This window comes from Wyeomyia smithii, chromosome 1 (assembly GCF_029784165.1).
Source record: "Wyeomyia smithii strain HCP4-BCI-WySm-NY-G18 chromosome 1, ASM2978416v1, whole genome shotgun sequence".
NCBI lineage: Eukaryota > Metazoa > Arthropoda > Insecta > Diptera > Culicidae > Wyeomyia > Wyeomyia smithii.
In genome coordinates, this window is record NC_073694.1 from 41,110,884 (window position 1) to 41,126,661 (window position 15,778).

Consider the following 15,778-nt stretch of genomic DNA (forward strand, 5'->3'; position numbering starts at 1 on the left):
CCCCATAAGACCCTATTGATTTGTTTTGTAATCGGACTATTACTTTGCCTGTTATGTTTAAAAATGTGAAATCCAGCTATGCAAAGGAACATATTCCGAAGACTACTTGGACTCACTCACTTTTCTCAGAGATGGCTGACCCGATTTCCACAAAATTAGTGTCAAATGAATGGTCTAGCTGCCGCAGAAGACCCTATTGAATTTTACTGTAATCGAACTGTAACTTCATTTGTAATGTGCCGAAATGTGAAAATCACGAAACTTCATTATCTCAGAAACTATACAACCGATTTGATTATTATTATCAGATGAGCGGGCTAGTTAAGGGTTAACTGATGAATTATGATTGAACACGTGGTTTCAAAGTTTGGCTGCCCTACACGTTCCCATTTTATTTGATTATAATCGAACTTAAGCAACCATTATGTATTAAATTGTTAATAAAACAACGAAAGTCTATTATCTCAAAGAATACATGACTTATTTGAACACAACTAGTGTCATACGAACGAGTCATCTCTCAAACTTACAAATAACAGACTTCATAACAATTTGATATGTGGCTCAAAAGTTATGGAAAGAAGAGAATTCAAAGGCTATTTAAAACTATACCTGCTTTGATCGATATATGTGGCCTCAACATAATTTAAATGTGGTGTCGTACTATTTGAACGTTCCAAGTTAATTGATTACTTGCGGTTTGTTTGAAGTCTGCAAATGCACGACGAATCGGCCATAGGATATGATCAAAGTCAAATAACAAATCGTTTGAAATGATTGGTTTTATCGAAATGACAACATCCTCGTCTTTTGGCTTCTGTACATCGCCTTAATTCTGAATATATTCATATTGGGTGGTATTCTGTCATTATCAGCAGCCTTTCTGGCATTAATCTGACACCGGAAATACCCATATTGGGAGGTATTTTTGGTTGTTTTCCAGAAACTAAAAGTGGTCGTCTTCAAATTCAAAATAGTGTCCAGGGTCAATGTTTGGTTTCTATGCATCATCACGTTTACGGAAATATCCATATGAGTATTATTCGGTCATTTCCGACTGTTGCCTATAAGTTGCCATTTAGCAATTCAAAATGGTGCTTGAGGTCAATTGTTAGTTCCTTGCAACATTCTGGTTCCAGAGATACTCATATTGGATAGTATTTGTTTATTTTAGGCTGTTTTTCACAAACCGGTAGTCGCCATCTTGGATTTCAAAATGGTATTTAGGATACTGGTTCAAGAAAAACTCATATTGAGTGACATTTGGTCACTTTGGACTGTTTTTCAGAAGCCGAAAGTCGTCATTTTGGACTTTAAAATTGCCTGTGAAATCAATTTCTGTCATATGAACGTAATTCTGGTTCCGAAAACATTCATATTGAATGGTATTTGGTCATTTCCGGCTGTTTGCCAGACACCGGAAGTCACCATCTTAAAATTCAATATTGTGTCTGTGATCAATTTTTAGCTTTTGTGCATCTTTCTGGTTCCAGAAACACTAATATTTAATGGGAATCGTCCATTTCAGGCTGTTTTCCAGAAACCGGAAGTTGCCCTCTTACAATTCAAAATGTTGTCTGAAGTCGATTTGTGGCTCCAGTGCATCATTACGGTTCCGGAAATACCCATATTGGGTGGTATTTGGTCATTTGCCGCTGTTTTTCCGTTACCGGAAGTCGCCATTTTGGATTTCATAATGGCATTTTTGAACGGCATACTGGTTAAAGAAAAACTCATATTGGGTGGTATTTGGTCATTTTCTGCTATTTTCAGAAACCGGAAGTCGCCATCTTAGAATTCATGCTATCTGTGGTCGATTTTAGCTCCTGTGTATTATTCTAGATACAGATATTATTTTAATGGGTGGAAATCGGCCATTTTCGGCTGTTCAGAAACCGGAAGTTGCCATCTTACAATCCAAAATGTTGTCTGAGGTCGATTATGGAACATATTTGTTACCACTAAAAACATTCACCTGCCAATATGGTTCCATTTAGTTGATTAGTTCGCGAGATGTGCAGAAATTTGTGAAGAAACGTGTACTTTCAGAAGAGGGAGGGGCGTCAAACCATTATGGACATATTTGTTACCTCTAAAAACATTCACATACCAAATTTGGTTGTATTTTCTTGATTGGTTCTTGAGCTGTGCGAAATTTGTGTTTCATTTTTATGGGATCCCTCCCTTATAGAAGAGGGAGTCGGGTTTCAAACCATTATGTACATATTTGTTACCACTAAAACATTTACCTGCCAAATTTTGTTCCATTTGGTTGATTAGTTCTCGAGATGTGTAAAATTTGTGTTTCATTCAACTATTATGGACATATTAGTTACCCCTCAAAACATCCACATGCCAAATTCGGTTTCATTTGCTTGGTTTGTTCTTAAGTTGTGCAGAAATTTATGTTTCATTTGTATGGGACCCCTCCCTTCCAGAAGAGGGAGGGGTCTCAAACTATCATAGAAACCTTTATCGGCACCAAAAACCCCTACATACAAATTTTCACGTCGATCGGTACGATAGTTTTCGGGCCTATATGGATCAGACAGACAGACAGACTTGACTGCATTTTTATATGTAAAGAATACAACATCAATATTTTAGAACCTAGAGAGTGAATATACATTTATTGGATTGAAGCGTTCATGTAAATCTATTTTTACAAATCAAAAATTGAATGAGAAAGGCTGGGTCTGACCGCTAGGTGGATTAATTTAGGTTTTTTATTTTTGTAGGGTTGTTTTTTGAATATTTCATCTTTCAATTTAGGGCTGAGCACCATGACTTTTTCAACACCGATTTTTTTTGTGAGACCCCTTATTGTATATGCAACAAGTTAATTATTTTTCCTAGTAGTACTTCAACTGGTATTGCTATGATAGTGACCATAATTTTATGCTAGTTGTTTTTAGCACTGAGCTTGTTTTGCGTTTATTTGTAACATGTGATTGGCAAAAATTCATATTTTTCTAATCAATTTAGCAACAAAAAGCTTTTTCTTGTGATTTTTTGAGAGCACCGGGTATGAGAAGAAGTTTTTGAGGTTTAAGCAAAAAGTGATGAGAAATTACATGGGACTATTATGCATTTATGGGCAGTTTATGTGGGTATTGGTATTTGTATGCTGTGGTATATGACAGGTGTATGTTGTTTTTTGTGAAATGTCCATGGATTATTGTGTATGGTGTTTGTATGTTTGGTGTGTGTTATATACTATGGCAGAATTAAATCTTCACACCCACCATAGTCCCACGGCGAGCCTACATTTGTGCACTCAAGCACACACCCTTTAACTTTTTAGTTTTATTTGGTTATCAAAGGAACTATTATAGAACTTCCTACATATGACGGTTGGCATAGGATGGCTGTAAGGAATACTTGCGGATATATTATTATATCCGCAAGATATATTATATTTTATGGCTATCAAATAAAACCAAAATATGATCAAAGACTTAATGTTAATTTACATAAAACGAAAACAAACCAATCCTCAGTCTCTGAAGCATTTTGATTGTTGTTTAAGAGTCCCTCTACAATTATGAGTCAGTTAACGTGTTCTCTGAAGGTTCAAAAATAAATATAAAATCGGAGAAATTATCAACTATCAATGTTTCACTATCTATCTCCGTGTTCTGATGTGTACTTTCGATCGACAATTAGTTTCATTGCAGCTGATGTGTTTAAATAGGTTAGGAAGAAAAATATCACTTACATAGCAAAAGACACAATTATGGGTCACTTTTGGCATTCAAAATCATTTAGACTATAAAATCGTTAAAATATATCACAAAAGTCATTTCATTGTTTTGTGTGAAAATGGCTCAGTTTCGTGAGAATAGATGTATTTTCGTAAAAGTGACCTATAATTGTATTATGTTTTGGTTGTATCCAGCCAGTAGTTAAAAAACTTCTAACTCAGTGTGCAAATTTGATAATAATTTTCATATTGTTTTGTAAACACTACATCCAATCGTATTCTAAGTAAAGACCATGACAGTAAAAGTACGAGTTTCAAATAATTTATAACAGCGAAATAAAAATACAAGAAAAGTATCTCAAATTGATTTTACTACGCCTCAAAAATAGAAAAATTATTTCGTTTATATTGAATAAGTGAATAAGAGTGGTATTTTGATACGAACTTTCCAGTGTGACTTTCAATACGATTTAACTGGTTTACCTTTCTCATTACACTAAAGTGGACTATAAATTGGCAATCAACTTTATTTGCGGTCATTTTTCCATAGGCATTCTGAAATGTATCTTTTAGCCAAAGTTATTCAAATTAGTGGTAATTCTCAGAATCGCTGCCAACTAAAAAAATAGTTTCAAGTGAATTAAAATTAAAACAATACAGTGTTCGGTGATATATGTTTAATCTATTGTGAAATTAATAGCTAGTAAATTACGGTAGAAAAATTATGTCAGAATGCAAAACCCATAGGAAGCAAGCTTTCTTCCCACGAACGATCATGCTACCTCTCTCGCGCACTTACTTGACAACGTTAGTGGGCGGAGTCCACTTGTACTCCTCGAACACCTTCATGACAGCCTTCGTGAGCTTCTCCTTATCATTGGCGCCGAGCTTGTTGTCTTCGATCGAACCCGTCGCGTAAACAGCCACCTGAATCGCCGAACCACCAGCGCCACCACCACCACCACTGCAAATGATCGACGATCCTTTACCACTGTTCACAATGTTGTTGTTGTTGTTATTGCTACTGCCGCCATTGTTATTGTTTTTAATTAACGCAACGTTGTTATTATTAGCCATATTGGTACCTCCGCTACCATTAGACATTTTGACGAGGTGATCTTTTCTTCCCAATACCACCACTTTCATGTCATCCAAGGTTAGTGAATCCTGGTGCATGCTGCCGCTGCTCATAGTCTCTACCGTAGCTAAAACCGAGGTAGAGAGATACACAACCACAGTACACTGGACTCGATTGTAGTTTCTCACTGTTACCCACCAATTATACACTCTAAAGGATCTGCTTCCAAAGCTACGTCACTACCGTGCGCGACGGAACATGAGATCGCAAATATTAAGCTGAGCGACAATCGGCTAGCCCCTCAACGTTTCAGTGGGGAAATTTACTTTTCGCCGCTGTAAGTCTGCCTGTGAAGCACGAAACACACACGACACGGATCAAGTCTCGATCGAAACTGACTGAACCATCTGAAGCTGCGTGATGGACTCGGCCAGTAGAAAAACCGGGCTGGGCCCGGACGAGTGAAAGAGGAAGAGAGTGAACTAATGTGAAGAAAGAGCACGGTATGCGTGTATGTGAGAGTGCACATGAGTGAGCGAGTAGCGAATGGTATGTAAATTTTCGATCATAGGCAGCTCTAAGACATTCGAGTGGTTTCGTCATGTACGTTTGTAAGATTGAGTTAGAGCACAGTTTTCCGTTTTAATTCTACTTAATTCAGTTGATAATTAGAATTGGCTAATAAAAATTAGAATGAGCTTAGAAACTGCATCAACCCTCAAATTGATAGTGCCCTTTGTATAAATCAGAACACGTGCCCCTGAATTTGTGGTCGTTAGTTTAGAGACCGCGACGCATGCTTCCAACCTCCTTTGGAGCGCATGTTTTGGTTCAGATAGAAGCGGTACCGCCGGAAGGGAGGATTGTAGCCGCGGTTGGGGTCGCTAGGAGTAGGAAAGATCACACGACGTTGAACAAGGACGGATTGAGTTCCTGCGCATTTAGATCGAGTTCAAGCGAAGAGGGGTACGGGTGAGAATATGATTTGTAGACTTTATTGATCTGAATCTTTGCTTCATGTTATCTGGAGTATGTCATGCCTTTTGACAGGGGGGAATTTGGTTGCAGTCGGGGATATTTTGTAGTAAATCCCTTCTTGTTTATGTTGATTTTAGGAGTAACGAGATAAGAGCGTTCAAAACGCATTGATACGAGCAAGATAATCAATGACGTTCCATAGGAATAACTTTTGGTTCGTTTAAATTAAGCTTGGGTAAAAATCCAGGCTTCCATTCGAACCTTCTGTTACCCAGAATTCTAAAATACCGGGATACAGTTCTTTTAACAAATCAAGTCACTGTCACTGTTATTCCATTGTTCAAAGTAACGTGATTAGGATCTAGAAAGGAAACTATAACAACTATAACAGCAGTGACAGCTTCAGTATAACAGCTTAAAAGTGAGGATTGAAAGTGAGTTCGAAAACTTGCACACTTGAATCTATTTTGCGTTTGAGTAGGAACCCCATTGAGTTAACAAACTTTAAAACCTTACTTAAGACGCTGTATGTACCGTGCGGATTTGAAATCCGTATCCTTAAGCACTCGAGAATATTGGTTGATCAATATAAAATCAGATAATCTAAGTATCTTTTTCATGATAGTTTCTGGCAATGTTTTTTTTTATTTTATCGATATTCACAATCACAGGATCGATAAACTGCTCTTAATTGTGTTTAAATCATGTAAACAACTCCCATCTCTTGATTCGAAATCCGTACAAAATCCATACACATTTGATTAAAAATCCGTAAAGCAATGCGATAGCTACGAACAAATATGAAAGATTGTTGGTATTTTCCCGATGGAAATTGTTCTGTCACTGGATCAATGTTTGAATTACTTACTCCAACATACACACTTCAAGTAGATTCATTCTTAATGTATTGATAATGTTCAAATAAGGGTTTCGTGACTCAATCGGTAAGACCACGGTGTGGGAGACAAGAACACAGGAGTAATAAAAAAAATAATAAATAAACTAAATGAATGAAAATAAATCAGGATATTACACGTAAGCATTTACTCCCCTAAAAAGAAATCCTCTTTCCGTTCTCTTTGCAAGTTGAAGTGGAATATTATATTCTAATAGGACTGTCATTCGTTTGAGGGGAATTCTTGTTGAGGGGAAAATATTCGTTCATGTGATGAAGCAAGCGGGGAATGCTATATAAGCGTGTGTTAGCCTTACTGGGGCTCATTCTTGTGACGAATTTCAACGGCACCACACCATGGAGAAGAACCAAGGACGATCTTTGGCGATGGGAAGCGGCGAGAAAGCAAAGAAGCCGAAATCTGCTTCTTTGCCAGCGAGGAAACCCGACAACCAGGATGCAGCGAAAAAAAACGAAAAGCGTGGGACGCTACTGATGTCTATCCAGCAGCAGCAGCAATGGAGCGAAGCTTTGGTCAGGAAAGGCCTACGACACGAAAGTTCAAAGTCACAATCGGTTCACGACAATGGCGCAGATCACGTTCCCACACGGTAAGTTTTGAAATTGTGTTTTTTTTTCGAGAAAAACGATAAGGTGTGCATTTTGTGCAACAGCTTCAACCGACGGAAGGGCGGTGAAGCGTAAGCATATTTTGTATTTTTTCTCTCTCGACGGAAGGGCGATGAGTAGAAGTTAGAATAATTATTGTTTGGACCGATGGAAAGACGGTCTAGTGTGCATTTGTGCAACAGCTTCAACCGACGGAAGGGCGGTGAAGCGTAAGCATATTTTGTATTTTTTCTCTCTCGACGGAAGGGCGTAGAGTAGAAGTTAAAATAATTATTGTTCAGACCTATGGAAAGACGGTATAGTTTTTTTCTTCTCGACGGAAGGGCGATGAAGAGTGATAGTTCTGGTATAAACCGATGGTATGGCGGTTTTACACAAACATATGTAAGGAAAAAAGTAATCTTCTCGACGGAAGGACGATGAAGAGAAAAGTTGTAAGCGCTGATGCAACTTAGAGAATACATATTGTGTCATTTTCGGTATTTTATCGACGGAAGAGCGATTAGCATGATGATTGTTGCATGAACCGATGAAAAACCGGTTTTGGACGCATGTTCTTCACAAAAGCTTGTTGATGGAAGAACGATGGAGAGAAAATTGCATGGACTAATAGAAAGGTGCCATACATATTTTGATTTTGATTTTTTCGACGGAAGGGCGATGAAGAATGATTTTGTTTTTTGCTTGTACCGATAAAGAAGCGGTCAAGTGTATTGACGATAGATAAAGTTGGATGAATAAAGAGGTTCTCATCAAAGACATTTTTTTTTTGTTGAAGTGATGAAGAAGATAAATTTCTCATCAACCAATAATAAAATCAGCTGATTTAATTTTTTTTTGTAATGGGCATTAACATTCTGTTGAAACTGTTTTATCTTTCAGAAACAAACCTCCAAAAGAAAAAATGACGAAGAAAGAAGCGTCAAAGAAATCTAAAGATGTGGAAAATTTATTAAAAGAACTGGAGGATACAAAAACTCGTATGCTAGCATTGGAACAGGCTCTGAAGCAAGAGCGTGCACAAAACGAAGCATTGAAAGCGAGCATGGAAAAGGCGAACAACACTAACGATGAGGGAAGTGTCGACTTTAGTGGCCAAGCACCGAGGTCATCGAGTACCCAACGCACCGAAATTTTACTCAATCCCGAAGAATCCCGATTTGTAACATCGGTGAATCAACTTTCCGTGTCTTCATTAAATGTTCCAGAATGCGTTCCGTTGACAAACGACGGTGAAATAACTAGACAGTCGTTTGATACATGGAAAGACCTCTTGATAGATTCGATGAAGCTGGCAGGAATCGAAGATGAAGCGACTCAGTTTATACTATTTCGGGTTAAAGCTGGCTCCCGGTTGCTCGGAATTTTTAAAAACACAAAGTCTACAGAAGATTCCCCCAGCGAGGAAAATAAACCTTTTTCCAACGCGATGCACCGTTTAAAAGTATATTTTGGGTCGAGTTCGGATATTATGCTGCAGCGGCGAAAACTCACTTTGATCACACAAAAACCAGACGAATCAGATTTGCAATTTGTCAACAAAGTTACAAATTTAGCCAGGCTTTGTGAATTTAACGAATGTAAGGAGACCGAAGAAATAATAGGTACAATCGCGGGGCAGGCACAAAATCGTGAGGTTCGTACTGCAGCACTGAAAATACTAAACAGAGGAGGGTCTGTTACTGATTTAGTGGATAACGTACGTGAAATAGAGACGATCCGCTTGAACGAAGAATATTTTAGAAAAAAACACTTGCAGTCAGAGCCGACCGTTATCGCTCCTGTCAGAGCAGACTATCCTCGGAATCAATCGTCTCGCAATCGATTTCATCCGTATCAGCAGAAGAGAAATGCTCAGCAGACGTCAACTGGATTTCGATCTTCCAACAACTCGCGGTATATGGATCTAGCTGGGTGGCGTAATAATCAGCGCCAGGGATCGGGACAACGTGGAACGAGCTCCAATTTTCGAGAAGGGAAATGTTGGAGATGTGGTAATGTATACCACTTTTCATCGGATTGCCCAGCTATAGACAAAATGTGCAGAATTTGTGGTAAAGTGGGCCACTTCCAAAAGGTTTGCCGTGTCTCGACACAAAGACAGATCACAGGAAATCGGATATTAGAGGAAACAGAGAAGAGTTCTCAAATTGTAGCTGCTGTAGAGAAAATGGAGTTAGAAACGAATATTTCCGAGAATGTAAGTAAAGAACCAGAAGTTTAATATTAAAGGCTAGATAACATGGTTGCCTCCTAATGTTTTTTTTTTTCAACAAGTTATAATTTGACTATCGCAAATAAATATATGGATGTTAGCTTATAGAACGATTTTTATATCTTAGACAGAAAGAAAGCTAAACGAGTTCAACCATTTCATCTGGATTGTAAAATATATATAGTTCTAGAGTCAATTACTAAAATGTTCACATATTACAGATCGAACAAAAACTGTCTGTTAACGTGTTATCCACTATGAAGCCTAACGACGAAGGGATAATAATGGCGAAAGTTGCAGAACTGCAATGTGTGTTTTTGATTGACTCCGGTGCTCAAGTCAATACCTTTACTGAGGAGCTATTCCAAATACTGCTCAGTGATGCAAAGTATGCTGAGAGGGTGTTCAATTTACAGAAAAAAGCAGATAGATCTCTCAGAGCTTATGCTTCAACCGGGGAGATTGCAGTAAAAGCTACATTTGAAGCATACCTCTACGTTTCGGAGGATAGACCAGTTTTAATGGAAAAATTTTATGTGGTTGACGAGAAACAAGCTCTTATAGGTAGACCAACAGCCACAAGATATAGTATACTTATGCTCGGATTGAATGTTCCAGTTTCAACAGATAGAGTTCTTATGGGTTCGAGTTCTCGATCAGCGGAAATCTCATTTGTCAATGGAAGTATACCGTTTCCAAAATTTAATATTCCTGCAGTGAAAATAAGTTATAATAGAGATATCGCCCCATGTAGAAACATTTTTACCAACATTCCTCCCGCTATGAAACCTTTAGTCCAGAAAAGGCTCGATCAATTAGTTTCAGCAGAAATCATCGAACCTGTATGCGGTAACATGGAAAATTCCTTCTGCTCATCGGTTCTCATCGTACCGAAGGGTAAGGATGACTTCCGGCTTGTTATTGACTTGAGAGGACCTAACGAGTACATATTCAGGACTCCATTTGTGATGCCGACTCTTGACACAATTCTAGCGGAATTGAATGGTGCGTGTTGGTTTTCAACGATTGATCTTTCAAACGCATTCTATCACATTGAGCTCGATGCTGAATCGCGTCCCCTCACTAATTTTTACACTGAATTTGGTGTATTCCGTTGCGTAAGACTTCCGTTTGGGTTATCCAATGCCCCGGATATTTTTCAAGAATCGTTGGAAAAAATTATCTTGGATGGTTGTAAAGGTACTAAAAATTATTTGGACGACATATTGGTCTATGGAAAGACCAAAGAAGAACACGACTCCAACCTCGCTGCAGTGCTCTCGCGTCTCCGTAGCCATAACGTCCAACTCAATGAAGCGAAATGCGTTTTCGGCAGCCAGTCTGTTAAATTTTTGGGGTTTATACTTACACCTGAAGGATGGATGGTCGAAACAGATAAAAGAGATGCTATTAGGAGCTTCAGAAGACCTACTAACTGTTCAGAGGTTAAGAGCTTCTTAGGTCTTATTACATTTACTGATAAATTTATAATGAATCGGGCGGATAAAACAGAACGACTCAGAACTCTGGCTAAATCTAACCAATTCTACTGGTCAACTGAAGAGGAAGCGGAATTTGAATTCTTGCGTAACAATGCGCTAGACGTTATCAAACGGTTAGGCTACTATAGTATTGAAGACACACTTGAGCTATTCGTGGACGCTTCACCAGCTGCTTTGGGCGCAGTGATTATACAATACAACAAAACAGCAGAACCTCGAATTATTGCTTGCGCTTCAAAAACACTTACAATCACTGAACAACGCTATCCACAAACCCAGAAAGAGGCCTTAGCGGTAGTATGGGCGGTTGAGCGCTTTTCGTACTACCTTTTGGGACGATCATTCATCATACGAACCGACTCTGAAGCGAACGAATTCATATTCAGTACTAACCACCGCCTCGGTAAAAGGGCCGTTTCTCGAGCTGAATCTTGGGCACTTAGGCTCCAGCCCTATAATTTTACTATCAAACGAATACCAGGAGATCAAAATGTAGCTGACGCGCTCTCAAGATTAGTTTGTGTGACACAAGAAGCAGTTCCGTTTGAAGACGATGATTCCAATAACTTTCTTTACATGCTAGATTCTGGTTGCATGGAGATTTCATTGGACGAAATTGAGAAGGCAACTGAAAATGATAGTGAACTACTAGAAGTGAAGGAAGCGGTTGAATCTAATAAATGGCCGGAGTCTTTACGCAAATTCGAAGCACAAAAGAAAGAACTTTATATTTTGGGGCATCTTATATTCAAAAGCGATAGAACAGTACTGCCCAGAGCGCTCAGGAAAAAGGCAATGACATCGGCCCACGGAGGACACGTCGGAGAGACGGCAATGAAACGAATCATGCGTGGCTTTTTTTGGTGGCCCGGAATGTCGACTGACGTGATTCATTTTGTTAAAAACTGTGAAACGTGCGCTATGTTGGCCCGCAAAAACCCTCCTTTACCGTTATCTAGTAGAGTGTTACCAGAATCTCCTTGGGAAATAATTCAAATAGATTTTCTAACTATTCCGGGAGCTGGTACATTTTTGGTGGTAGTCGATACTTATTCACGATATCTATCGCTTGTTGAAATGAACCAAACGGATGCTTTTTCTACTAACAAAGCTTTGAGTCAAATATTTCAAACATGGGGGTGCCCAGCCATTCTTCAAAGCGACAATGGACCTCCATTCCAAAGTGCAGCGTTTATCGAATTTTGGGAAAACAAAGGTATAAGAGTCCGGAAATCAATTCCGCTTTGTCCTCAGACAAACGGAATTGTGGAACGACAGAACCAAAGCATAATTAAAGCAGTTGCTGCATCAAAAATCGAAGGGGAAGACTGGAAACTTGCACTGTACCGATACGTTCATCATCATAATACTGTTATACCTCATTCACGTCTCAATATAACACCTTTTGAGTTGTTAGTTGGTTGGAAGTACCGTGGTACTTTCCCTAGCCTTTGGAGTAATTCGGAAAGTAAACAATTAGATAGAATGGACATACAAGAACGAGATAGTTTAGCAAAGCTAACTAGCAAACGCTACGCAGATAAAGTTAGAGGAGCAAAGGAATCTGATATCGTCGTCGGCGATGTAGTGTTTATGGCTCAACAGAAAAAATCTAAGGTTGATCCAACATTCACTAACGACCGTTTCACTGTGGTAGCAAGAGAGGGTGCAAGAGTTGTTATTGTTAATAGTGGAGGAGTACAATATTCCAGAAATGTCCAGGACGTTAGAAAAGTTCCGCTATCAACAGACAGTTCAGATGATGGATATAATGAGCTTTTGGAGAACCCTTACGGAATAGAAGAAAAGGAGGACACTTCAAGAACAGAGTTCAAACTGCCTGGTAATACCGATTTTTTTGCGGTTCCATCAACGAAGCAAAACTCAAATTCAAGAGTTTTACGAAAACGAGAAAATTTAAAAAAACCAACACGCTTTAATGACGAATTTTTGTACACAGTTTTTTGTTGAGAGTAGAGTTAGCGGGGAATGTGGGAGACAAGAACACAGGAGTAATAAAAAAAATAATAAATAAACTAAATGAATGAAAATAAATCAGGATATTACACGTAAGCATTTACTCCCCTAAAAAGAAATCCTCTTTCCGTTCTCTTTGCAAGTTGAAGTGGAATATTATATTCTAATAGGACTGTCATTCGTTTGAGGGGAATTCTTGTTGAGGGGAAAATATTCGTTCATGTGATGAAGCAAGCGGGGAATGCTATATAAGCGTGTGTTAGCCTTACTGGGGCTCATTCTTGTGACGAATTTCAACGGCACCACACCATGGAGAAGAACCAAGGACGATCTTTGGCGATGGGAAGCGGCGAGAAAGCAAAGAAGCCGAAATCTGCTTCTTTGCCAGCGAGGAAACCCGACAACCAGGATGCAGCGAAAAAAAACGAAAAGCGTGGGACGCTACTGATGTCTATCCAGCAGCAGCAGCAATGGAGCGAAGCTTTGGTCAGGAAAGGCCTACGACACGAAAGTTCAAAGTCACAATCGGTTCACGACACACGGAACTCAAATTCAGTTCTCAAATCAACAGTGTTTTCGGATTTCCAATTTGTTTAAATGTCTTGAAATTTAAGAGTTTTTGAAGTAGAATACTTCTCTCAGGAAGTTCGGCTACATAGGGATGTGAAATGAAAATCTAAAACCGAAAAAAGTGAAAAATATGTCCAATTTCAAATGCTAATAAATCGGTTAGTATTCGTTGGATTTCCTTCGTTCTTGCAGCAATAGATTGGAAAATCTTCTAAGATTCTTCCTAAAATAAGATAGTTGTAATTTTATTATTCACACTGTTGTACTATTGAAAATAGTCAAGCCTTGTCAAAACGAAAAATTCGACCTCTGATTGGTCGTTATATGCTTGCTTCCCAAGCACGGTCGACAGGATCATATACCTTGCAATTGAAAACATGCTATTTGGCCTATATAAGAGCCTGTTTCAGCCGGAGCCGCTCATAATAGTTCTAGACAGCGACAACAGCAGACGTCCCTCCTTAGCAGCAGCACTAGCCCTGTGGTTGGTCACCACGTCTCAGGAGCAGCGCGGTTTTTCTCAGCGTGTGTCGCCAGACAGCCACTATTCCCCCCGTGTTCGGGCAGCATGAAGATTGCCATCAGGAAATCCAATTTTGGAAATCAAAATGCCTTTTTGAAGGCAAATAAACAAGTCATTGAAAGTTAATAATTTTTGTCAACGCAAGCAAGCATTCTGTGTTGCATCCTAGCAATTTAAATTTGTCGCACCCGTCTAATTTACTGAATGTGAAATAGCTTCCACAGTGCATGTTGTCCGTGTATCTCAATTCCCCCAATGTTAGGGCAGCTAAAGGTTGTAATTAGCAACCGATTTTGAACCGCAAAATGCTTTTTTCAAGGTAAATAAAAAAATAATTGAAGGTTAATAATTTTCTGGCATCAACACAAGCAGACATTCTGTGCGGGATGCAATCAAATTCTGTTGTAGTTGTCCAATTTTTACTATATTTAGTAATCCCCCCACTGTAGGGGCAGCGCAAAGGCTGCGATCAGCATGACCAACTTCAAATAACAAACGGTTAACGTTTATTCACTAAAAATTCATCCAATTCAAAACAGGTTTTTGTCTGAGTACAATAATTTGCACAAAAAGACATTAAAAATTTTACCGCATTATAAGATCCGTTTCTCCAGTCATGCCTTGTGAACGTGAAGGTTCCCTATCACAGACATAGATTTCGTGCTCCAGCACGTTAAAACACGTGAAAATTGTCTTTTTACTAGTGAGTGCAACATTTCTTGGAAGTGTTTTATTATTCTCGGGTAAGAGACTACGAGTGCATTTATTGCATTTATTGAGAAATCCATCGGAAGTGTATTCAGTGCTATGTCTAAATATATGAACGCCAAATACAAGCGTGATGCTCGGAAACGCGCGAAGGACCAGCATGGAGGAAGTGCATCGAAGAAACCAAGTACCAGTACGGAGGTCAATTTAAAAGCAGCCAGAGGTAACACGTGTCCAACCTCTGGTTGGGACGCTGGAGAAGGGCCTTCTACTAGAGGTAGGAGAAATCGAACCATTTTTAGGACAACCAAACAAATGAATTGAAGATTTAATATTTTCTTGTTCTGAGCTTCAACCAAAAGTTAATTATCTTAATTTGAATTCACATGTACATATACTCTGACTGTTGAAACTTGTTTGCGCCGCAAAGAGTTTGTACTTTTCCTGTTCAGTGAGGCCGTATTTATATGTGCAAACTGAAATTGAGTAGTACTTCAACTTCGTTTGCACAGAATTTTCAATACTGCCAATGAGCGGTCAACATTTATTTACTAGGAAAAATGACTGACACGCAAGCAGCCGGGTTATCTTTCTTGTAAAAGTATTCTACTTCAACCTTGCGGCCGTGGCTTTGCACACAACCTTCCTGTGATTTTTGTGCTTGCCTAGGCTGACCAGATTTTCTCGGGATTAAAACGGGACAAATGGGTTCAAAAAACGGGACACATGATAAAATTGATTTTTGAAAATTCTTACCAACCAAAGCATGCAAACAATTGAACATTGCTTTGATGCACTTACCCGATCCTGAATTTGTGTGATTTTTTGCAAAGAGTTCCTGAAATTTGTCGAATGATGATCGAGATTTTGACTAACAATTATCATGGTCCCAACTCCCAACTTTCAATCGCGACTTTTTCGTCAGTTCACGATAGGGGATGTCCTTCCAGTAGTGCGGTACTTTCAGGAAGGCACGAAACGTACTCAGTAATATTAAAC

General features: G+C 38.9%; 1 protein-coding gene across 1 annotated transcript in view; it reads right to left on the reverse strand.

Moving 5' to 3' along the window:
• Nucleotides 1–5,158, reverse strand: part of LOC129718129 (transcription factor SOX-10) — a 75,935-nt gene extending 70,777 nt beyond the window's left edge. The window contains exon 1 of the mRNA XM_055668559.1: nucleotides 4,503–5,158. Within this exon, the coding sequence (XP_055524534.1) occupies nucleotides 4,503–4,894 (392 nt within the window). The 5' untranslated portion in view covers nucleotides 4,895–5,158. The remainder of the gene's footprint in view (nucleotides 1–4,502) is intronic.
• Between the last annotated feature and the right edge of the window lie 10,620 nt (nucleotides 5,159–15,778).